Here is a 24,005-nt window from a genome sequence, read left to right as displayed (position 1 = left end):
GGGCCAGCATGGCTAAGCCGCTTGTGGCAAACCAGAGCAGCGCACGGAAACGCCGTTTACCTTCCTGCCGGAGCGGTACCTATTTATCTACTTGCACTTGACGTACTTTCGAACTGCTACGTTGGCAGGAGCAGGGACCGAGCAATGGGAGCTCACCCTTTCACAGGGATTCGAACTGCCGACCTTCTGATCGGCAAACCCTAGGCTCTGTGGTTTAGACCACAGCGTCCCCCACGGGACTTATATAGGAGTAAGTAATCAGAAGATGGCAACTGAATACACTCTGGCAAACAGTACTACTCTTTTTATAATATTGATATTTTATTGCAACCCATTTCCCATAATTCACTTAAGCCATTTAAGCATTCTGTTATTATTTTCCCTAGCTGACACTGACTATAAAAATGTGTGTTCGTACTCAAGTAAGCCCAGTTTCGGTTGCGCCTGTCTAGAAAAAACAGGAAAACTGAATCCTGGTAAATTGATTAGGCAGCTTTATTAGTAGATAAGTTCACATCACACTGATATAGTCAGCCAAGGCCTGAGATGAATCCCAAGTGTCGCTGACTATGCTGCACATAGCTTTTAGCCGCCAAAGAGCCTCTTGAGCAGTTACAGTATCTTGGTCCAGCCAGTTCTGATAGAGGCACAGCTTGGTGAATTTGATTTGTTCTCCACGTTGGGCTATGTAATTCTCCAGCTTCTTGGCAAACTCCAGGAGTCCAGCAGGTTTGATACAGTTAGAGCTGTAGGAAAATAGGGTTAGACTAGTCCATTGCTGTTTGCAGATGACATTTGTATAGAATAATGGTTCTTCTCCCATCACAGTAACTACACTAAGAAAACACTTGGTTTTCATATTACTATGAATTAGACATTAAACAATTAAATTGTTCAAGTACTCAAGTATAAATATTTCCCAGCATCAGCTTCAGAAAAGTATACTAGGAAGAGTCATTTTCCTTGGAAATTGACACCTTTCTTTAAAAGTAATTGGTGAATGAATGAAAATACAATTGTGCATTGGATCCTAGTACAGACACACCACTCTTTCCCCCATGCCCCCTCCCCAATAGGGCTTTGTGTTCAGAGGAAGTGGAACCTACCTTAAATCCAGATGACAGATGGAAGATGATGAATCTTCAGAAAAAATGTCAGCCAATGCAACAAGCCTGTGATTTCCTAATAATGAGAGGTGGAAGAAAACCAACTATGAATGTTAGGGGATATATAAAGCACATAATTGCAAGTGGTAAATGGTGAAGCCATAGTAAAGCAGCAGCACTCAGGCCTGGTCTACTCATGCAGCATAATGAGGTGCCATAGTAGACTGCATCCCTTCAGGCAGGATATTAGGAATTTACAATTCTTAATATTCTGCCATGGAAACATGGTAATAAACCCCCATTACATTGGTGATTAAAGTTCTGACCCAGCTTGTTCCTTGCCATGCAGGGTTTTAAAATGAGGCTCCTATGTGCAATCTGAAGTGGTGCAACCCATTCTACCACTCTTTGAAGAATGAAGTTGGATTCGATATTCTGGCAGTGGCTTATATTCCTTACATAGCTACCTAAGCACTGAATGCTTAATCTCATGCAAGGAGAGAACACATACTTACCTTTGGCAGTCATTTGCAAAGTCTCAGTGCAAGTTAGTGTATTCTTAATCCTCTCTATTTCAAACGATCAAGGCCAGTAAAGCGTGGCTTTCCATTAGCCTTCTATAGTGCCCTGAAAGGGTGCAGTAGTGAGTCTAATACTTCTCATGAAGCATGGCTCCTCCTGTGACCAGTGAAGCAGCTGTTTACACCACTGAGTTCTTCCACTTATTTCTGCTGCATGTGTAGGCTAACTTTACAGCAGACATAATTCAGCACCAATTCTGTTTCAGATCATTCTGAAACTAGACAATGATTTAAGCATGCAACATAAAAGCCCCCACATATTGAAGGATTTAGCATTCAGGAACCAAATTAGAAAGGGTGGCTAGTTGGACAGGTGAACTGGAAAAGGACAAAAATTGCCTTGGGCAACCTTTACCGACTTAGTGTGGCCTGAATTTTAGTAAGCAAGAGGCTACATGTGTCAAAAAATAGTTGTGCCTGAAGTCCTCAGCCTATGCCAGTTGGGTTTGAAGGGCAGGGGACAAAAGTACCAACATTCTTGATAGCATAGCATCCCTCCCCAGAAAGGTGGAGGAAGAATTCTAGGATAGTTGCTGTACATACCCAGCCTATTTCCAGGTAGTCTGAGGCTCTTCAGTGTTGAGTTCTTCTTCACGGCGTTTATTATTTCAGACAGGAGCTCAGCAGTGCAGTTTTCGAACAGCCGACAGAATGAAAAGGTGATTTCTATTGCAAGAGAAAAATGAAGATGTTCCTCCTGTCTATGGTTTGAAATTGGATTCACTGCATGCATAGCCCAATCAAGGCAACACCCCTGAAAGCAGAGTGATAATCCAGTAAGGAGACTTAAGGATATACTAATGGACACTGTATATAAGCACGCTTTTCCTTTCTCTAAGCTTTACACCCCTTCTGAATACACCTCCTTAGGTGTGAAGTAACTTTCCCGTCACAATGTGCTAGCTTTCTTTTTCTGACACCACTCAACCTCCATCAGGTAGAGCTATATGGAGAATGAGGCAAAATCCAGCTCTTCACAAAACTATTAAATTGAAACGACACAGTTTTTGAAACAGGATGACCACAAAACTTACAGGCCTCTGCAGAAATCTCCTCCTTGACTTCCTGCAACTGTGGTCGCTGATAAGAGCCAATACCAGTTTGGAGAAGGCAAGTGCATTTAATATACCTTGAAGAATGGGATCCTGTAGCAGGAGGAGGACTTCTTTTGAGTGGCCAGAAAGGTTGACATCATGAAAGCTTAGCTTCTTCAGGCTTGGGCTGTACTCTGCAAAAGAAACAGGATCTTAAGAGAAAAAACATGGAGCCCCCTGCTACTTACAGTTTTTCTGTTCAGTAGCTTGTATGCTGAAAATCTTGAAAAGAATATTTTAGACTTGTTTAGCTCTGCCTGCAGTTCACACAATAATCTTGTATGCCTCGCTGACTGAGGGCCAATAATGTTATTATCTCCTGGCAAATTGCTACCATTGCTGAGCAGCTGTGGAAAGGGCAAAATTGCTTCCATCATACCTTTGAGTGCCTGCAGGAGAAGCCCAACTTCTTGAGGACAGGAAATTGCAACGCTGTCTAGAGAGAGGCTCTGGAGAGACCTTGAGGCCTTCAACACAGGCACCAGGAGACTTGTCTGAAGAGGCTCTCTAGGGAATCTGATTTCAAGGTGTTCCAAATGGCTCTCTAGATTGGGGGGGACGGACAACAACAATAATATGGTTTGATTAAAGTAGGAAGTAATGAATTAAGGCACATAAAGTGAGGGGAAGAGGGAGAACGCAAGCTGGCTTTTTCCTGAGCCACCATTTTGAAGCAGTGGTGAGGAACCTGTCCACATGTTGTTGGACTACAACAACATTATATCTGACCATCGGCCATGCTGGCTGGGACTGATGGGATTTGAAATGAACCTGGTAAGAAGACTTAGAATCAGATTCCAAATCAGGCTGCATCACTAACATCATTCACTTACTCTAGCAGGCCAAGGTGTTCTATCTCAGCAGTTGTACCAAAACAATCAGGAGCTGTTTGCATCCACTGCATTGACTGTGCAGACAGTACAAAAATGAAATGCTTTGCTGCTCTTTGAGAGGGCAGGAGCCTCCTTAAAAAGAGGCTGCAAGATAAGCAGCAAATTTGAAGTGACTAGGCGGCCACTGCAGTGCATAAATGAAAAATTAAATGATCTCACATATGCAGGAAAGGAAAGCGAATAATAAAACGTTTGTCTGGAACTGGCCAGTGTATTACCTGGAATCTCTTCTTCAAAGGGTGACGAGTCCCAGCTCTCTTCCGGCCTGCCCCGCTCTGTCGCGGTTTTGAGATCAAAGCTGACCAAGAGGGTCTGAAGCAACGGCACAGCGCTCAGGAAAGCATGAACAAGATTCATGCAGGGGACATGCGAGAACATGTCACTGATGCGCACCACACGGAGGCGGTAATCACTGTGGCGAGACAGGGCCCGGAGCCCAGAGAGGATACTGAAGATGCCGGGGCCCAGGCCTGGAAAACACATTTTAAGAGGCAGGAATAGGCAGTGAAAACACACGGCAAGATTATTACGTCACATATTACCCCCTGAAGGTTTTTGTGGTCCTTAAGCCCCCCATTCCCAAAGCTGTCATTAAAAAGAATGGAGTATTGACTACTCCAGTGAGTCTCCTGCTATGATGTCATGAAGTAAAAAGGGTTTTTGTGTTTCTCAAGCTTCCCATTTTCTATTTTTAGAAAGTTTAAAAATAATAATAGGGTTTTGGTTTTTTTAAAAAAATGAAAGCTTTTTACTGATTACTCCCACTTTGATATTTGATCCGAAAAGGTTTTTTGCACCCCTACAACGCCTCACCCGTATCTGTCCATTAAATTTTGTAAACTGCTTTGAGGTTTTCTTTCTACAACCCAAGTGGTGCATAATTTTAAAGAAATGAATAAATAAAATGATTTATTTATTTGTTATTATTATCGGAATTTAATAATGAATGATACAAAAGTATTTAAAACAGGATAGAAAAACTGATGGGGAAGTCTTTAGGAAAGGAGCCTTGAGAAATGAAGTTGTCGCCATGCCCCCCCTTTACACTTGGCTTACAATTCATTCTGATACACCCTGAACTATGGGTCAATGTGGCTCTCAAAAGAAAGAAAGCTGCCTCTGCTTTGCTAAAAACACCGGAAGACAAATGTTTGGTTTCTCACTCACCATTCAAAGACAGAACAAGCTTTTCTAAAGATACCCAAGAGCTCAGCAGGTTCCCCAGCATCTGGCATGTATTCCTGGTCAGAGAGATGGAGAACACTTCCAGCGTGGACACACTTCGGAAATGACCCGTTGTTTTCAGAGAAGGCATCCCAGCAGATCGGGTTCCCTCTGTGCAAACCGTACCAGAACTACTGGCAGCCTCTTCTGAGAGACGGGAACAGCTAGCAAGGCTTTCTTCCTCCTTGGCATTCCTTCTTTCGCTACACGGTGTATTCTCCTCCTCTTCCCTTGCAATCGCAAAGACAAAGTCGTAAAGGTCTTCTGACTCTGCAGGGACTTTGTTGCTCCTCTGATGGCAGCTGCGCTTTTTTGCTGTTACAGCTTTACGCCTCTTTTGAGATTTTTCCAAAGTAGGGACATCTTGAAATGTCTTTGCTGGGATAAAAGTGACAGATCCCTCTTCAGCACTATAACTTTCTGAACATGAGCTCTGCTGCATTTTGCTTTGCCTAGAATTGCAACCCAATCTGCATCCCACCGGGGCTTTTAGCGTTTTGCTGCTAGTTCTGGCCAATTCTACTGCATTCTGAAAGCCCAGAAGAGATTCTTGAGGCACACTAGGTAACAGTTTCTCATTCCTCAGATCACTATTATTATGCTGGCCACTGACTGAACTCTGAAATAGCTGCCTTGAACCCCAAGGCTCTTCATCTAGCTTTTGGCTCTGGTCAACACATTTCTCTCTGCACAGATGGCAAAGGTTTTCTTGGTCCAGCAGTGTTTTTCCAGGGTGCCAAACCCCAGCACTCATTTTCAGAATGAGGGCTAAAAGTGCTGGGTCAGGGTCAGGCCAAGAATACATAGAGAGGTGGTTCACAGCCCCATGATGAATTAGGCGATGAAGGAACGAACTCAACTGTTGCCTAGTAGACAGACTGGAGGAGAGGAGGTGACGGAATGTCAGGGATGTGAGGGAGACAGCCAAGTTTTCTAGGACACTCTGATTGTGTTTGGCCATCAGCTCTGACACTCCCTCAAGCATGTTGTAGATGGTAAGCTGGGTAACATGCCGCGAAGTGTGCAGCAGGGGCAAAAAGGAAGGGTCACTTAGGCGCTGGTGTAAAGACACATCCAGGATGCCACGGAGCACATTTGAGAAGAAAGTTTCAATGAACTTCTTCCTCCAACACTTGATGCTCTGCAATCAAATTGAACCAAACTGTGATAAATTCATTGCACCACAGTGTCTTACATCACAGTTCCTGCTGATGTGCATACTAAAGGTAGGGGGGGTCATGTGATGGTATACATAGGGGGGAAATCCCTGAAGATGGAAAACACTCAAGCCTGAGAAAAAGCTATGCTCAAATTCTTCTCCCTGACATCTAATTATCTGTGGGTGAGGATGTTTTTGTATGGAGGAGCATTCATTCTAGTCTGAAGTAGTGTAGCCTAGGTACAGGTTTACTACTTCAGTGAGAACCTCATATTATTTACAGGACACAGGAAATCTTATTAAGCATTTTAAAGTAAAAACAAAATGGAATATAAGACCTAGATTTACAGGAGTGCCTGTAAATCACATTCTCACTGCAGTTAGGTTACAAAATTGTGTGAGCTTCTGACAGTCCAAACCATACATTAATTTTGTAGTAATTAAAAGGCAACAGAGATCCTGGGCTCCTAATAATCTTAGTAAACAAATTGCATGTGTTCATCAAACCCTTCTCTTTAATTCCTTAGTGTGAACCCAACTTGAGAGCCTAACTTCTCGTTTGCTTTCCACAAACTGGAACTATCTATTGTAGGGGTGGGGATCTTCTGACCTGGGCCCAGATGTGCCTCCCCATCCCACTTAATTTCATGCAGCCAGCAGACATTTCCAGGGAACTCCTCCCCTGTCCCCATACCTTCCAGCAACCACATCCAACACACCCTGCCCTGCTGGCCTTTTCCTTGGGGAATGGCCACCAAAAATAGCTGCCAGTTGGGTGCTGCCGCTGGCAGGTGCTCCAGGTACCAACCCTCCTCTTCCTGATTATCCTGCTCTAGTGAAAATATTGCCAGTGGCATGTGGCCCCTGGAAGATTGTCTACAGCAGAATGTGGTCCTTGGACTGAAAAGGTTCCCCACCCCTGGTTTAGATTGCATTCCCATTTACACATATTTTGGAGTAAGTCTAATTGAAACTAGTTAAGATTGATCCAAAACATCATCACAGTTGGCAGATATAAAATCCATTTAGCCTTGAAGGTGGAAAACCTGGTCGTCTCAGGTATGTCAGCTTTGTAGTTTGCCTCCATAACCTACCTCTAATCTAGAAGGTCTTGTTTTCATTATGTCAAACCAGAGCTTGCACCATATAGGTTGGGTTGAGAGACCTGAGGAAACATAACACATACTTTAAAAAATTGAATATTAAAATGTAAATCTATACCGTTAATTATACGCATACAGGTAAAATTTATAACTAATCACACCTAACTTGTAACATAATTAAAGCAAGCATTCCATCTCTGATGAAAGCACCAGACTTCAGAATAGCTGAAGCTGCAAATTTAGTGTCAAAACTAGGCTTCAAATGTAAACACTGAGACTTGAAATTATTGCATAGGGTTTTTCGTTTATTATAGAAGTTATCTGTTAGGTTATTCCATTTTGCACACAGGAACCCTATGCTGAAATGACATGTACTCAATCCAACAAGCCCTCAGTCAAACTGAGATGAGAATCAAGACAGGCTTCACGTTAAAGTGCATTATGCACTCCTTAAGAATCATTATCCGGATACCTTAAAGGGTGTATCTTGAAAAGTGGATTTATTAAATTATAATAGGAATATCTTGATTTCTTCAGCAAAGGTTACAAAATTGTAAGGGAGCTCATGATCTAGGCCAATCTCCTAACATCTCCTGTTGCAACAATTCCTAAAATCCAACTGAAATAAATTTGGCAGCAGCATGAAACTATATTACTTGATATCTGCCCTTGTCCTATGAAGCTCAGACTAACCTTTTAGCCTGAGAAGATGGTGAGGTTGAGAGAATGACTAGTCCACTGCCAACCTGTGACCATGGATTTGGACATGGTTTTAGTTGGAATATAGGATATGAAGCTGCCATATATAGATTTAGGCCTTTCGTTTTTCTAGCTCAGTATAGCCTATAAAATGACTGACACCAACTCTCTGAAACTCTGGTTTCAGAAAGCTGGTGCCAATCATTTTATAGGCTATACTGAGCTAGAAAAATAGCTCTGGTTTCAGAGAGCAGCATTTTCTAACCCTATGTCCAGTTGCCAGGTCTGAATCTGGGACCTTCTGTATATGCTCAACCCTGAGATAGTAGGAACGTTAATCCCTTCATTACTGTACTTCTTGAGTTCTTAAACTAAAGTATTGTATGTTGTCTGCTGCTCAAAAGGTTCTGATAAAGCTCTTAAATACCATAAAAAATAATAGCTAAAAACTATGTCCTGAAACCCATCTGCTTTTGATCAGTGTAGCTTATTTGTGCTGTTGAATTCAGTAAGTATATTGTCTGAAGCTGCAATCCTATGTCCTTATGCTGTGATCCTAACCCCCACTTACCTGAAATTATGCTCCAGTGAATTCAGTAAGTTTACTTATCAGACCTAGGATTCTGATGTTGCTTGGGAGCAAGCCTCCCCGAAATCAGTAGAGCAGACTTCAGAGTAAACATGCACAGGATATGCAGTTCAACACATTTTACCCTTGTCAAGAATGGGGAAAAAACACTTGACCCAGTTTATTGACATCAGGGCAACAGACACTTGGGAATATGGAGAGCAAGGATTTGTCTCAACCACAAAATGAATTAAGCACACTTGGTGAAGTGTGAACAAAATAAACTTTTTAAATGCACCAGAGAGAAACTAGGATAGCAGACAACAGTTTGCTAGCACTATTGTATCCCCGCCTGTCCTCCAGACCAGCAAAGTAGCTCACCCTTTTTCACAGCGGTCTCCTCAATTCGCTCCAGGTAGTAGATGTTAAGCAGAGGCAAGATTCCTTGAAGTATCGGACCTGGAAGTGCTTTTGCGGGGAGAAATCAAGAGAAATCTGAATTTCAGTTAGAGAAAGGAGGGGTTTCAGGTGACGCGGCCTATTTAGAGTGCCTCGATTCCTGGCGTCCTTTAGGATAGACCCTCACATTTAAGAGCGCTAACACAGTAACTGCCCGTAAATCCTAATTCAGGAGAGATCAGAGCCGGTCCCAGTGGCTCCCTTTCCCCTTCTTACCCCAAACCTCTCTCTCCACGCGTCCCATGGCGGAGCTGACTGCCGCCGCGCTGAGCTCAAACAGGCTGAGGGGGCTCCGATCAGAGATCTCTTCCGCAGACTTGGCCTCCATACTGTTCAGGCTCCTGGTCTACTTAGCGAGAACAGGGATGGGCTACGCCATCTTGGGAAGGTCACTCATTGTTATGCGGACGTATGATGCTGCCATACTGAGCGGGTCGACTGTTTCCCCCCGCCCCTCCTCCTCCCCTCGGCGCCATTTTAGCGGAACTGGCGGCGGCCATCTTGGTAGAGTCACGAAAAGCAATGTGTACGCCGGAGGACGACGCCGCCACCCCGCCCGCGTACGTCGAGAAAGGGAGCCATCTGAAGAAGGTCGTCGCCGTCGGAAAGCGCGCTGTGAGTGGGCGGGATTTCCGCCGAGGTTGCGGGTGACCCTTCGGCGTCCTTCTGGGGAAGCGGAGCGAGGCTTGAGGGAGATTTGCGGCGATGGGGCGGCAGGATGAGAAGGCGCTGGAGGGCCGGAGCGGGGACCCCGAGGTGAGCGCAGCCCGGGAGCCGGCGAGGCGAAGCATCTTTGCTCTGGTCTCCGAGATGTTGTGCTTTCCCTCCCCTTCCAGCCCCCCCCCACCGCTGGGCCTCCCTCTCTTCCCTCCGGGTTTCTTTTCTTTTTCGTTTCTTCTCCTCACAGAGCGACGGTTGGAGACCTGCTCAGAGCTTAGGCCCAGAACGCACTTACCCGGGAGCAAGCGCCGCCGAACGCAATGGGACTTGCTTCCGAGTTGACGCTTATGGGCCTGCCCTGTCAATGGGCCTTCCTCCTTACACTGTCCGAGTGCCGTAGCGGGTGGGGTAGAAACAGCCGTGGGCGAGATGCCTCCCTCGCCACCGGCTTCTGGGTTTTCCAGAGCTGACCCACGACTGGAGGCAGAATTTCAGTCTTCGTTGTGTCTCCTGTCGACACTCCCCTGCTTTCTTCCTGATACTCGCAGGTTAATCTCTCTCTCTCGTGCCAGAGGCCCTCTTTTTATTATTCCTCCCCCCCCCCTTGATCCTTCCCTTCTCCGAGTCATTTTTCCTCCTCGCATCTTGCTTGTTCTCATTTATTTATATTTATTTGTCACCATCATAACAGATAGCGCCAAATATCTGTTCTCCGTTGCCAAAGGAAGCCCAGAATGGAGTACAGTGAAAATTAAAACTTAACAGGTTTTCATTAAGGTCCTGACTTACGTGTGTGTACACACACCAGCGGTTTCTACCCCTTCTTTTTAATAAGTGATCTCTGCCAGAGGTTTGCTGTTTAATATATGTGTTCTGCCCAGTGCCTGATGTAATATTCTGGTTGCAAATATTAAGTGTTATACAGCTGTTGTTCTTTTCAGCATTGCTACAGTTTATATCTTGAATTCCACTATAACTGTTTTTGTATGCTTGTTGTGTCTGACTGTCCTTTATTTATCCTGTCCCATATTATGTTGCTTCACAGTATGTTCAGTATACTGCTGCCTCTGACTCTCCCATCAGTCTTTACCACATCCGTTTCTCAGTTTGTTCTACCCATATCTAAGAGGCTTTCTTAAATAAGGCTTAGCCTTATTTCCATTCTGCTCCTTGAAACCCACCCTTGTCAGGATATCTCCAGTGCCTGAAGAGCTGGAGCATTTCCCATGAGTTTTGATCTGGTTCTAGTTAAGCCATAATTTCCCCTCAGCATTGGGGGCCTGTTTCCACAACAATACTGTGGTTACTATACCTCTTGCCACCAAGTCCCTAACAGGTTAGAAAGATGCCTAGTGAAAGGTTTAAAGTCCAGCCTGTTAAAATGTACATATGCATTGGTTTTGAATATCAGTTTGAAGGGACCCTTTTAAATAAATATCTAGGAATAACAGACATTTTTGTTATAACAGACATATATATGTGTTATGAAATAGAAGTTGTACAGTACCACATAGCGGAAATGCAAATAAGTGGAATTGGTTTTGATATGGTTAAGTATACTCTTATTATGGAAATATCATGACACTTACGAGTCCATTCTTATTTTCTTGCATCTCTGTCCAGGAGGAGGAGGAGGAAGAAGAGCTTGTGGTAGGTAAACTTTATTATAATGATAATGGGGAAAGATTAATCCTTTGAGAGCAGCAGACTTCTTAAATCCTAGTCCATAAAATGTCCTATTTGTATTTAGAAAACCAGGGAACGGTACAAAAGGCTGGGGGTAGGGAAGTACAGGCATACCTTGTTTTATTGAGATTTGCTTTATTGCGTCTCACAGATACTGTTCCTTATGAGGACCTGGGTGCAGCTGCAGTAGCCTGACCACTTCCAGGGGAAGGAAGCCCCCTGATGACCTTCTTCAGGCCATAGGAGTGGAGCTAGCTAGGGCTGGAACTGACATTTCCCCCCTCCTGCTCCTGCAGTCGGGGGCGGGGGCATGGCTTAATAGGCTACAGTATAGTGGAAACATAACTTTTATATACACTTGGGAAACAAATGGTTTTGTGTGACTCACTTTATTGCGGTATTTGCTTTATTGTGGTGGTCTGGAACTGAACCTGCACTATCTCCAAGGTATGCCTGTACTTTGGTTCAGAACTGAAAGTGCATTAGTTAAGTTTTAATACATAGCTACTTTGCTGTAGAAAGGTTATTTGCATCACATTTTGCCATACAGAAAGTGCCATTCACAACCTGTCTGTCTTCAGGATCATAATGTTTAATAAGTGATACTTATAGTGACAACTTAAATAGTTTTGAATATCTCTGGAGTCCCACAACAGTTTCTTCATACGTATACTTACTGGCATAGGAGTACATATTGATTCTGGCAAACCTGGGTGTAGCTTGCTTGCTTTCCCAACAGTATATAACTTTTACCTAGGCACTGATAAGTCACAAAATGATAAATCAATACAGAAATTGTGTTTGTTGAGTGTGATACAAGTGCTGTTTCTTCTCCATATCTATTTTGAACCTTTTATATATTGAGATGTGGTGTAGTACTGCATCATAGGCTTTCCCTACTTTCAAATACTGCAGTTTAGGAGGATATTTTTCAAACACCCACAACTTGGTTTTGTATGTAACTTAACCATAACATTTCCCCCACAGTCTAGCGCAAGAATGAAAGCCATCTGGTTTAGAATCCGTATACAGGTTCTGCACCTCATTTAAGTTAGGCTTGATTCACATGCTCCTTATTTATAATCCTGTTGTGGCTCTTGGTTCTACCTTAGAAAAATGATTGTAATTTACCTGACTGTAACACTAAAGTTGGAAGTGTAGAGGTAGAATCTTTTGACAACAGGACTGTTAATGCCTGGCATTTTAGATCTCATCATTTGTATGCTTGTCATTATCATCTATCCAGGACAAGTTATAGCAAGCTTTTATATTCTAGCTTGTGGTGGTAAAGTTGAACCTCTCTCTTAGCAATCGCTCATTTGCATTAACTGTGCCTATTTTATATCTTCCTTTTTGTCCAGGATCCTTTAACTACTCTAAGGGAGCATTGTGAACAGATTGAGAAATGTGTGAAAGCTCGGGAACGTTTAGAGGAGTGTAATGCTCGAGTGTCATCCAAGTCCAATACAGAGGAGAAGTGTACAGAGGAACTCTTTGACTTCTTGCATGCTAGAGACCATTGTGTAAGTTTGTCTCAGAGTAATTTCTAAGTGTGAACAGTATTTTGTGGCCAAATACCTTATTTCTCCAGTGTTGAGCCACAGACACTTTATTGAACGTCAATATAGATTGAATAACTGAATTGAAGTACTATTTTGACATTTATCTTGTGGGTGTGGAATTACACTGTCAGCTTTATAAATTAGTTTTTTAGAAGTGTTATTATTAATGATTTCATTTCTACACAGCTTTATATTTTAAAGGAAAAATCTCAAAAGCGGTTTACACCACATTAAAACATCAGATAAAACAATCCAGAATAAAACATTACTGAAGAAGGTCAAATATAAAGTATACATTCAAAGCAATATTACTAAGAGGAAACTAAGATATTATCTTTTTAATATTCTTTATTAAAAATATAAAGAATTATAAGACAAAAGAAGAACTAGAAAAAAGAAAACATAAACTTACAAGATTTTTATAACAATATCCTAAAATAGTATCTTAAAAAAATTCAAAATAAAACATTACAAAGGAGTGTTGCGTAATAACGATGCAGAGGTTTGTGAAATATTGGCTTGTTGCTTCTAAAGTACATTTTTCTGTAACCAGCTTTCTTGATTGTAAGTAGGCAAGAATATATTGTGCAAGAATGCAGTTGGTTCCCAGAGGGAGCAAAACAGTAGCCCTCCTCAGGTGTTATACTGAATAAAACATGTGCTAGCTTTGCCCTCCATTCCATTTGATTGCCTGTGGGAGTTGAAAGATAAATTCCTGAAGTGTGGAGCCTTTTGCACTGTGTGCATTTTAGAACACTGGTTTTCCATGGTTCTGAAATGTGTGTGGAGTCTCGACAAGCACAGGAGGCTCCCTGTTTCAAAAGTTCACCCTCCCCAAATTGGTGGGAGATGGGAAAAGTTAAGGGACAGAGCTAGTACATTCATTCCAGCTTCCCCCATCACATATTTCTCTTGGGTATAATGCCTAAAGAAGGCTATTAGGACTAATGTATGTGTTGCTAAAGAAGCTCCTGTTAATTTAATTTGTTCATCTTTTGGTTTTTCAGGTGGCTCATAAACTCTTCAGCAAATTGAAATAAATGTTAATATAAGCCTGTGTCGTCCTCATGCATAGCTGATGAAAACCTGAGTGTTCAGTTTGAGTAAACATGCAGCTCTGCACATGTGATATGAAAGTGAATGCAACTAGCTCTGTGGTAATTCTGGGAGAATTTAAGAGTTGCCATCAGGATACATCTGTTATGTAGAAGATTTGTGGCTGCTTAACAAAGTGTTTCTGTAGACTTCTGGTATTAAAGATATTTCCTGTCAAATGTGAAAATGTTTGCTTGTTATGACAGCCAAGACATCTTAGCATGCTCTGAAGTTAAACATAAAAAATTAGGCAATTTAGTAATGCAAAGGATCCATTTTTTCATGACATTGAAAACTTTAAATTGCATATAGATCTTCAGAAAACAGCAACTAATATCCTTAATAGTAACTGTGAGGGAGAAACCAAAGAGGGCAGAACAGTATGTATAGTATAGGTGAAAGAAATATTGGAAAGGATGTAGGTGGTTAGGTAGGTTGTGTGTGTGGACTGTATGTGGTTTTAGGGTCCTAAACAATATAGTCCTGTGTGTGCTGCTGGCTACCTCCTCTTTCCACAATGTCCATTTCTTTCTCTCAATAATATGCATCTTCCTATTCCTTTATAGTAAGTGTGGGAGATAGAATCCAAAATTTAGAAGAGATTGCAGATTAGAAGAGATCATGTAGATATGTTTACATAATAATAATATGAGCGGAACCTTTCTTAGTGAGATATATTTTTAAATTGCATTCTGTCTACATAGTCACACATGTAACCTGAAAGCTTATATGTAATCTTTCCCATGCTACACATGGTGCCTATGTGGTGTCTATCGCAGCTGTGTTCGCCTGTACAGCTGGAGACATTCCTATACCAACATCAAACTTACATTGAACGAATCCTAGGAAGGAAAGAACTCCCCACTGTGGAAGATGGACGCAGAATCAAATCAGCTGAGTTCTTACACTAGCTGCTTTTATTTCAAACAATTCTGATGACCATGGTACCAAGTTTGCAACATGTTCAGGCAAGCTACTAAGGCTTATTTTGTCGTTTTGTACCACGGGCCCCCATTTTCCTTTCTTAACATCAGAGCTACAGTCTCATCAGTGTCAGGCCTTTTCTTACGATCTGGTCAGGTTTCAGCCGTATCTGAAGTAAGAGCACCTCTGAAGAGTCCTTGGCAACGCCACACGGACCTCTGGAATGGCAGGAGTGTGTGAGGGGAGGGAAGCTGATCAGAAGCCAGTTTAACAACCTAGTGTCTGCCTGACCTGCAGACATCTTGGCACAAACTGGGAGAAACTTCAGCCACTAATTTTTGAATGTCAGACAACTGCTAAAAAGGATAGGTGTCCTAATTTGAGGTAACAATATCCTATGGAAAACCTCTAGGGTAGATTTCCACTTTGAGGACACAGATTCCTGAAGGTGTGATTGTTTCATGTGAGAGAGACCAGTGAATTACCTTTTAATGGCAGATATACAGTAGTACCTCTGCTTACAAATGCTTCATGTTACGAGCTCCGCTAACCCGGAAGTAGCTGCTCCTGGTTGCGAACTTTGCCCCAGGATGCGAACAGAAATCCTGTGCCTCCAGTGGGAGGCCCCATTAATAAAGCATGCCTCAGGATAAGAACAGTTTCAGCTTAAGAACAGACCTCCGGAACGAATTAAGTTCATAACCAGAGGTACCACTGTACTTTAGGGCAGTCTTCCTCAACATTGGGTCCCCTCCAGATGGACTACATCCATCAGCCCTGGCTACTCAAGGACATACCTCACCAGGGTAGCTTGCAGGGTCTTTTAAAATCACACAGTAGGAATTTGCTTTAAACTAACGAAGAGTTGTTAAATGTCATAAACAAACTTGGGTTACCTTACATATCAATTCAGCACTGAAAATATCAATTCAGCTGATGAGCCAACATTCCATGTTTGTGACTGCTCTATTATGGGCACTATACACATCACACACAACTTCATGGTGTAGCCCCACAGTGCTAGCAAGCTGAAATTGGAAAGAAAAAACGAGCTCCTCATTTGGTTCTCACATAATTGAAGAGCAGATGCAGACCCATGTGCTACGGCAGAAATGGAAAACTTGCGTCTCCAGGCGCTGTCACCCTAAACTTGCTGGACCAAGGGCACCTGGCTGGTGCCTACCAGATTATTTGGACTACAGCTCCCACCATCCTCTGCCCTTAGCCATAGTGCCTGGGCTGCTGGGAGTTGCAGTGAAAGGCACTTGGTCGGCTGCCCCTGCTGCAGACCTAGGCCACTGGCCGTGCGTGTTGGGGTCCCACCCAGCAGGCCTGGACCACAGGTCCCCCATGCCTGTGCTAGAGGTAGCAAGACGTGGTAAGCTGTGCCCGAAACGACCTGCTTGAAATGAAATCTCCGGCGGCACGCGTCTCGGCAAGAGCGAATTCTCCGATACCTTTCGCGGTACATGCACGAGGCTCCGGCAACCCGGCGTCCACCGGAAAAGATGCCCACTCCGCCCCGACGCTTGGCAGAAGAGGAGGAGGAGCTTCTGCGTCGGCCGGCGGGCTGTCCTCATTGGCGCTGGAGCCGAGCGATGGCGGCTGCACGCACTGCAAGAGGGAAGGGCCTGCTGCTGCAGCTGCTGCGGAAAGAGGCGGCTTTGCCGACGGTCCCGTCCTTCGCCTTCGTTCCCCGCCGGCACCGGCACGCGCAAAAGAAGAAATGGGTGAGGCGCGAGGGACGCGGACCGCGACCCACAGCTCCTGCGGCGCCCTCCCATGCCCAGCCCAATGAAGCCCCAAAAGACACCCCGCCCCGTGCCCTTCAGCGGGTCCCCGCTGCGTTGCCTCCTCCGCCCCCCGTGTTTTTATTACCCACCCCGATCTCCGTCCAGTCCTCGGCACTTTGTCCCGGCTCTGCTGTCCGGCCTCTCTCTCCCGCCTTGCTTGCCGTGGCCTCCGTTACGTGAAATTAAGTTAGCGTGTTTGCATGGCCCTTTTACAGAAGGCTTCTTGGTAGGAGCCCGTTCTCTGGATCAGGGTTTCCCAAACTTGGCACTCCAGCTGGTTTTGGACTACAACTCCCATCATCCCTAGCTAGCAGGGCCAGTGGTCTGGGATGATGGGAATTGTAGTCCAAAACCCAAGTTTGGGAAACCCTGCTCTAGGTAGGGATGTTTCACACCAGCTGCCATTGGCCCCCAGCCTGCATTGTTCCTTGAGTTGTAGTTTTCCTTCTTCTGTTCCTCACACACAGTTGTGACAGACAGCTTCGAGGCTGTTGCAAAATATGGCCTTTCACCTGAACAAATAGCTTAGTTTGTATGAGTTACTTTCAGGTACAGAATATGGACCTCCTGATGGTAGAATGCAAGGCCCTCCTTGGACCCCTTCTCACATAGAGTGTGTGTGCCCATAAGAAGGGAGCTGTTCCCTGCTGGTGCTATCTCATGGGGATGGGGATGGAGGACGTTGTATGGGTCCGTCCCTGATGTCAGGATGGATAGGAAATGCCAGCGACATTGGCCCTGGTCTTTGATTTCACTATGCACTCATACATCCAAGCACTGGTAAAGAGGTGGGTGGTGCATGTAATGCCCAAACATTATCAGCACTTTTAATATTTTACCTGTTTCACATTTTCATCCGTGCAAAGGCATCCACCACTCCTCGCGTGCCTTGCACCAGACGGGCTCTGCGGGTCTTCGACATGACCTATGGTGTGCAGTTTGGCAGCCTCTGGCCCTCGATCCGCATCGGTCTTCTCTCGGAGCAAAAATATGGAGCTCTTATCAACAATTACTGTGATGCACAGAAGGTCACCCAGGAACTGGAAGAAATGCAGGCAGCGGATTTCATCTGGGAATCTGGAAAAGTAGAGCAGGACCTGGATTCTGCAGTTGAGCAAGGTGCCAGTGAGCCTGACTCATCCTCAGAAACTCAGACTGAACCCTCTGAGCCCCAAGCGCAACCTCCTCATTCTCCTTTCATATCCATCAGTCCCAACATAAAATGTTACACATTCCCCAAAGGAGATATCAGCCTTTTTCATCCAGCCAGGTACATAGCTGATTTTGGGTGAGGAGGTGGGTGTTGGGGTGCTCTTCAGCATTTGTAAGATAAAAATAATTGCATTGGGCAGAATCCAACTTAGCCCATGGATTTCTTCTTGTTCATTGAAATGTTCTCCTCCCCACTCCCCTAAATCTGTTCTGGGGTTCTCACAATCCTTCGGAGTAGATTTGGGGAAGCGTCAGGACAGAAGGGTGGGGATGGGGAGTCCTGTTACACAAGTGGAACTCCTTATTCTGATGGGCAGCAGTAATTGAATACTGCCCATTACTTGCAAACTTCTAAAATACCTGATTGCTGCCAATGACAACAAGTGGATCTTTTGCCTCTCTTTCAGTTGTTAAGGTGCTTAGTTGTTGCTTCTTAACTTTTTTCACTTAGCAAAGTTGAGTGTAGGGACAGTCTTCTCTCCCATGAAAATATGGAATAGATGGAAGGGAAGCTAGATGGTGTCAAAGCCCCTGGTATTATATTGTGCTCTTACTGGCAGAACCCCACCATGCACAGGTGCGTGAGCATGAATGTCATATGTCTTATACTGAGTTAGACGTTGGTCCATGTATCTCAGTACAGTGGTGCCCCGCAAGACGAACGCCTCGCAAGACGAAAAACCCGCTAGACGAAAGGGTTTTTCCGTTCTGGAGGCGCTTCGCAAAACGAATTTCCCTATGGGCTTCCTTCGCAAGACGAAAGCCCATAGGGAAATCTCCAGGACAGCGGGGAAGCGCAGCACGTCTTCCCCACTGTCCTCGGACCTCCTCCGAAGGCTGGTGGTGGGGTGGAGAGACCTCCTCCCGCCGCCAGCCTTCGGAAGGCTGCTCCGAAGGCTTCCGGCGGGAGGAGGTCTCTCCGCCCCACCGGCAGCCTTCGGAAGGCTGCTCCGAAGGCTGGCGGTGGGGCGGAGAGACCTCCTCCCGCCGCCAGCCTTCGGAAGGCTCCTCCGAAGGCTGGCGGTGGGGCGGAGAGACCTTCTCCCCGCGCTAGCCTTCGGATGGCTGTCCTGAAGACTTGCGGTGGGAGGAGGGTTTTCCTTCCCACCGCCAACATTCAGAATGCTGTTCTGAATGTTGGCGGTGGGGAGGAAAAACCCTCCTCCCACCGCAAGCCCCGGGAACAGAGGAGAAGCGCTGCGCGCCTTCCCCTCTGTTCCCGTACCTGTCCTGAAGGCTTGCGGTGGGGAGAAAAGCCCTTCTCCGCACCGCCAGCCTGGCAAGCGGTCTCCATAGGAACGCATTAATTGATTTTCAATGCATTCCTATGGGAAACCGTGCTTCGCAAGACGAAAAACTCGCAAGAAGAAAAAACTTGCGGAACGAATTAATTTCGTCTTGCGAGGCACCACTGTATTGCCTACACTGACTGGCAGCAGCTCTCCATCATTTGTCTTTCTCAGCTCTACCTAGAGATTCAAGCTAGAACTATTTGCATGCAGAGCGTATGCTCCACAGTTGAGCTGCAGCCCTTCCATAGTGCTAGTGCATTTTAAGTAGGAATTAATTGAGGCTCAAATTTCCTGTGCCTGCCATGCTAAACTTCATCTGTTCCCTTTTTTCATAGACCAGACATGTTAGGAGTTCTGGGCTATTATCTTCTGGATGCTGCATCCATCTTGCCCGTCTTGGCTCTCAATGTGCAGCCTGGCAACCTGGTCCTTGACCTTTGCGCAGCACCAGGTGGAAAGATGCTGGCCCTTCTACAGACTGGATGTTGTCGTAAGTAGAATTCTTCTGCTGCAGGTGGTGCTCAAATGGTGTAGAAAGGACCAGTTAGTGAAAACTGTTTTTACTACATCTATCTGGAAAGAGTTGAAAGGATAAGATAGTCTGGTGTGATGCATCATGTTTGCTTCTGCTTGTGGTGCAGTGCAATTTTGATTACACAGGTTACTCTCCAGAAGGCCATCTCAGGGAAGGTAGCAGGACATTTTCTCTGGCCTATTCCAGCTCCAACAGCTCCTTCTCTCTCTGTAGAGCAGGAGTGGCAAGAGCACCACATTCACCCTTGTCCAACTCTCCAGGCCCCGCATGCCAAGAGTGGGTGTGACCCACACTCTGGTGCACGCACACAGAGGGCACACACATATTCAAGGCACACACGATCACATGCCCACCCAGCACTATGTTTGCATTAAACATATAAAAGATAATTTCCTATTATATGTCAACATGGGGCGATTCTCTCATTCCCCCAGCATCCCAGATGTCTATGTGGTGGCGGAGTATGGCTAGTTGTTAATCCTGACAATAAAAAAAATACTTTTGTGGGGGGAATGTGTGTGTGTGTGTGTGTACACATATGCTCATTCACACACTGCCAAAACTGATTGGGTCTTCTTTTAAGGAGGTTGGCAACATATTCATCGTTTCTCAGTCATGTGCAAATTTTGGTTTGTTGATTTGGAGCCTCCGAGAATCTGTCTGCCCTTGGTGTATGCTGTTGTTGTTCTTTCATTAGGACAGCTGGCCGCCAATGACCTCTCTGTTTCCCGCACTCGTCGGCTGCATCAAATTCTCCATAGCTACCTTCCGGAAGAGCTCAGCGAGATAGTGAGGATTACATCATGGGATGGAAGGAAGTGGGGTGAACTGGAGATGAATACTTACGATAGGGTAAGCATTGCTGTAGATAATGTTACTGGGAGTAACCCATTAGAAGAGCGCCAGCAGGCGCCTGCAGCTATTGAACATATGATCTCTTCCATTCCCCCCTCACTTGTACAGAGTGCAGATTGCTCCTTTAGAATATATTTGCACCTTGCGGGGGGAGGATCGTGACAGTGGATGATACTGAACTTAGTCATATTGAGAGTGGACCCCCTGAAATCAATGGACTCGGAGTTAATACTTTGTTGAATATTATCTGGTGTGTCTATAGCCAAGATGTGCTTTCTGCCACATCTGATAACTCCTTTACTGGTAACGTATGTAACTTTGGTTCAGAGAGTCCAGCTGAAGTGCATTTCTATTGTAAACACCCAGCCATTAAAAATAATGATTCCCAAGCCTTTTCCTTGATGTAGGAAAATAATAATTTTAGTTATCAGAATGTGTAGTTCCGGGATACTTTGAACGTCATATTTTTACTTCCCATCTTTCCTCTAAGGCAGGCATGGCCAAGCTTGGCCCTCCAGCTGTTTTGGGACTACAATTCCCACCATCCCTGACCACTGGCCCTGTTAGCTAGGGATGATGGGAGTTGTAGTCCCAAAACAGCTGGAGGGCCAAGTTGGGCCATACTTGCTCTAAGGAGTTCAAGGTGGTGTATATGGTTTCTCCTCACAACCCTGTGAGGGTAGACAGCAAGATGGTGACTAGAGGCTAAACTTGCCCAGGCAGTTTCATGATTGAGTGTGGATTTGAACCTGGGTTTCCTTTGGTTTTAGTCCAGTACTCTAACCTCTACACCACAATGGCTGTATGAGTATTACGTGCAAGAGGCTTAAGAACAGTTGCAGTTGTGAATGGCAGGAGATGGCCTCCAAGATATCATCCAGTAGTGCCTTAATGAGCCTGATGAGAAGCTGTGTGATATGGGACAAGCTGTGTGGGAGGGCACAAACAGGTAAAAGTCCACTGAGTTTAATTGGAATATTTGTCCTCTATCCCATGCAGGTGCTCGTGGATGTACCATGCACAAATGACCGTCACTCAGTCGTAGAAGAGGACAACAATATGTTCAATCAAATGAGAAAGGGGGAGCGTCAGATGTTGCCAATGCTCCAGGTGGAGCTGCTTGTGTAAGTGATCCTGACCCTATGTGATACATGTTAACTTTTGAGCTACACCAGGGTTTCACATTAGGGCTTTATTAAATCATTCACAGCATTGCAAATGAGTCCACAAAACTCTACAAAAGTGCTTGTCTGCCTGCCATCCTGCCCACATACAAATGTGTAAGGCTCTTGTGGCTTAAAAGACAAAGGGTTGCTTTTAACTAAGTTTTACTTGGAGTAGACTCATTTAAATTCATTGCTATTATTGTCTTAGGCCCATTAATTTCAGCGGGTCTGCTCTGAGTAGGTTAATTAAATATAATTCAAAGGATCCAACTTCAGTAATGCTTCCTTGCCTCCTCTTCTGGAGGTGATTTGGTGACTAGAAAAATATTTCTTTAAAAACCTGGAGTTCTAGCCAAATTGGAACCCTTACTTTAATGTACTTATCCAGTAATCTCCTCCTGCTAAGTTAGATTCTCCTAAGTCTATTCCAAAGTATGATGGCTGTTTTCAGCTGGAGCTCTTTTAAAAATTGTTGGGTAATTATTCTGTACGTTGTCTTGTGAAGTTGATGTGCCTTGAGATGTGAATCTTTAAATAAATAAAAAGTTCTTTCTGTTCCTTTCCCAGGGCTGGGATACTTGCTGCCAAGCCAGGGGGAGACGTCGTGTACTCAACGTGCTCCTTGTCTCAGCTCCAGAATGAGTACGTGGTTGAGAGAGCTGTGGAGCTACTAGCAATCCAACATGACATTAGCATCCAGGTTGAAGACTTGAGCTGTTTTCGAAAGCGGTTCCAGAACACATTTTCATTCTATCCTGACTGCAGACTTGGGGAACTCATCCTTCCCCATCTCACAGCTAACTTTGGACCCATGTATTTTTGCAAATTGCACAGATTGAATTAGAATGGGCATGGCACAGCACGAAAAGTGACCTGGGATATTTCCAACTTCCCTTTGACACCTGTCTTTTTGAATAAAGACTATGCTGCAGCTTGCAATAAAAAACAGCATTTTGCTTAATTGACCCCACACCTGTGTGCAATTAAAAAAACCCCCCACATTAATCACTGTAGTTGCTACCAAACAAACTCTTCACTCCACAGTTGGGTGGAAGTCATGTGTACAAGCCTTTGATGTGTGCAACTATCATTGAATACCACCCATGATTTCTGTCAAGTATATTGGCTGAATAGGAATATTTTTTTGCAGCCCATATGCTGCAAGTGGAATGTAAGCCACTCAAGAGATAGAAGAATGTGATCCCAAAAGCACAGAATAAAAAAGTGCAAAAATTGTAAACTTTTTTTCTATTTGCATACTTTACACAAACTTCGCAGGAGGAGGAAGTCTAGTGTGCACCTTGCAGAGTTCCTCTTGCATATTAGACATTTGGAGTATTAGACATTGTTGGAGTGTCCATTTTCTAAATGTTCGCTAAACTTTTCTGACAACTGTCCATAATGACTTAATAGGCTGCTCAACCACCACTTAAGACCTTTGGAACCAATGGCTACTGCAGGAAAGAGGTTATATACATGATGTGATTGGAATCTTAGACATGGCTGCTTGAAACTGTCATCTGGTGGGTGGCATAATATAATTGCACCATCAAATTTATTGCATCTATTTTCAGAGGAAAGTCCTCCAGCCTCCCCGGGAGTTCAGGCTGGTGCTGTTCATACTAGAGAGGCTGGAAGAAGCAGTGCATTGCTGGCAGGCTTGCCCATGTATTTCTCAGCATGGGACTGGACTGGTTTGGACATGATTGAAGCATTGAGTGTGTGTGTGGGGGGGTTCTTAGCCAAGTTTTGTTTCAAAATTTAGCAGCTAGACAGGATAAGATTCCTGTTTTTTAATCTGTCCAGCCATCAGCCTGTTTTGTTATTTAGGGGTCAGTGAGACGTAATAATTTTTCCTTGAAATAATTTTTCCATTCTTAACTATTATTATTTTGACCTCTGATCAAGGTGAGGGTGGATGTTGGTTGCTAGACAATGGAAGTGTGGCTCAAACCAGGAATACAGTGGTACCTCGGGTTGAGAACTTAATTTGTTCTGGAGGTTCGTTCTTAACCTGAAACTGTTCTTAACCTGAGGAGGTACCACTTTAGCTAATGGGGCCTTGCACTGCCGGAGCACAATTTCTGTTCTCATCCTGAAGCAAAGTTCTTAACCTGAGGTACTATTTCTGGGTTAGCGGAGTCTGTAACTGGAAGCGTCTGTAACCCGAGGTACCACTGTATAACCTTTTGGTGGACATTTCTTTAAAAGGCTGGGTTACAAAGATAAAACAATGGTATATTAAAATGTTAGTTCTAGTACACATTGTGCTTTTACAAACATATTACTTTGAAAGTGTTTTTGATGGAATCCAAGACATGTTGAAAACCAGAAAGTGG

At 44.4% G+C, this 24,005-nt stretch overlaps 3 protein-coding genes across 4 annotated transcripts; 2 read left to right on the top strand and 1 right to left on the bottom strand.

Moving 5' to 3' along the window:
- Window positions 1-477: 477 nt before the first annotated feature.
- Window positions 478-9,424, bottom strand: LRRC41 (leucine rich repeat containing 41). Of its 2 annotated transcripts, XM_083619649.1 has the most exons (10): window positions 9,103-9,424; window positions 8,809-8,895; window positions 7,152-7,222; window positions 4,842-6,039; window positions 3,893-4,144; window positions 3,161-3,325; window positions 2,817-2,915; window positions 2,231-2,353; window positions 1,107-1,182; window positions 478-746 (listed from the first exon to the last, which is right to left on the bottom strand). In XM_083619649.1, exons 1-10 carry the CDS (start codon window positions 9,212-9,214, stop codon window positions 512-514), a joined length of 2,418 nt encoding a protein of 805 aa, XP_083475775.1. In that variant the 5' UTR covers window positions 9,215-9,424; the 3' UTR covers window positions 478-511. The 2 variants fall into 2 exon arrangements, with proteins under 2 accessions (XP_083475775.1, XP_083475776.1); XM_083619650.1 differs by lacking the exons at window positions 8,809-8,895; window positions 9,103-9,424 and adding an exon at window positions 8,431-8,565.
- Window positions 9,425-9,499: 75 nt separating this feature from the next.
- Window positions 9,500-14,068, top strand: UQCRH (ubiquinol-cytochrome c reductase hinge protein). The gene is made up of 4 exons (XM_083619652.1): window positions 9,500-9,642; window positions 11,170-11,196; window positions 12,594-12,755; window positions 13,802-14,068. Exons 1-4 carry the CDS (start codon window positions 9,592-9,594, stop codon window positions 13,832-13,834), a joined length of 273 nt encoding a protein of 90 aa, XP_083475778.1. The 5' UTR covers window positions 9,500-9,591; the 3' UTR covers window positions 13,835-14,068.
- Window positions 14,069-16,115: 2,047 nt separating this feature from the next.
- On the top strand, window positions 16,116-22,671 carry NSUN4 (NOP2/Sun RNA methyltransferase 4). The gene is made up of 6 exons (XM_083619651.1): window positions 16,116-16,543; window positions 17,473-17,876; window positions 19,446-19,600; window positions 20,343-20,497; window positions 21,500-21,624; window positions 22,234-22,671. Exons 1-6 carry the CDS (start codon window positions 16,283-16,285, stop codon window positions 22,508-22,510), a joined length of 1,377 nt encoding a protein of 458 aa, XP_083475777.1. The 5' UTR covers window positions 16,116-16,282; the 3' UTR covers window positions 22,511-22,671.
- The last annotated feature ends 1,334 nt before the right edge of the window (window positions 22,672-24,005 follow it).

Source organism: Podarcis filfolensis (genome assembly GCF_964270895.1).
Source record: "Podarcis filfolensis genome assembly, chromosome: 6".
Taxonomy (NCBI): domain Eukaryota; kingdom Metazoa; phylum Chordata; class Lepidosauria; order Squamata; family Lacertidae; genus Podarcis; species Podarcis filfolensis.
Note: the sequence above shows the minus strand (reverse complement) of the source record. Positions and strands in the feature narration are given on the sequence as shown.

What these genes read in the sequence shown, in the direction of transcription:
- UQCRH (XM_083619652.1), top strand. Translation starts at nt 9,592, where the DNA reads ATGGGGCGGCAGGATGAGAAGGCGCTGGAGGGCCGGAGCGGGGACCCC. An exon ending in AGGAGGAAGAAGAGCTTGTG is followed by an intron (nt 11,197 to 12,593) that starts GTAGGTAAACTT and finishes CTTTTTGTCCAG; the next exon opens with GATCCTTTAACTACTCTAAG. An exon ending in TGCATGCTAGAGACCATTGT is followed by an intron (nt 12,756 to 13,801) that starts GTAAGTTTGTCT and finishes TTGGTTTTTCAG; the next exon opens with GTGGCTCATAAACTCTTCAG.
- LRRC41 (XM_083619649.1), bottom strand. Translation starts at nt 9,214, where the DNA reads ATGGAGGCCAAGTCTGCGGAAGAGATCTCTGATCGGAGCCCCCTCAGC. An exon ending in CGTGGAGAGAGAGGTTTGGG is followed by an intron (nt 8,896 to 9,102) that starts GTAAGAAGGGGA and finishes TCCCCGCAAAAG; the next exon opens with CACTTCCAGGTCCGATACTT. An exon ending in CAAGACCTTCTAGATTAGAG is followed by an intron (nt 6,040 to 7,151) that starts GTAGGTTATGGA and finishes ATTTGATTGCAG; the next exon opens with AGCATCAAGTGTTGGAGGAA.
- NSUN4 (XM_083619651.1), top strand. Translation starts at nt 16,283, where the DNA reads ATGCACGAGGCTCCGGCAACCCGGCGTCCACCGGAAAAGATGCCCACT. An exon ending in AGATGAATACTTACGATAGG is followed by an intron (nt 20,498 to 21,499) that starts GTAAGCATTGCT and finishes TATCCCATGCAG; the next exon opens with GTGCTCGTGGATGTACCATG. An exon ending in CTCCAGGTGGAGCTGCTTGT is followed by an intron (nt 21,625 to 22,233) that starts GTAAGTGATCCT and finishes TTCCTTTCCCAG; the next exon opens with GGCTGGGATACTTGCTGCCA.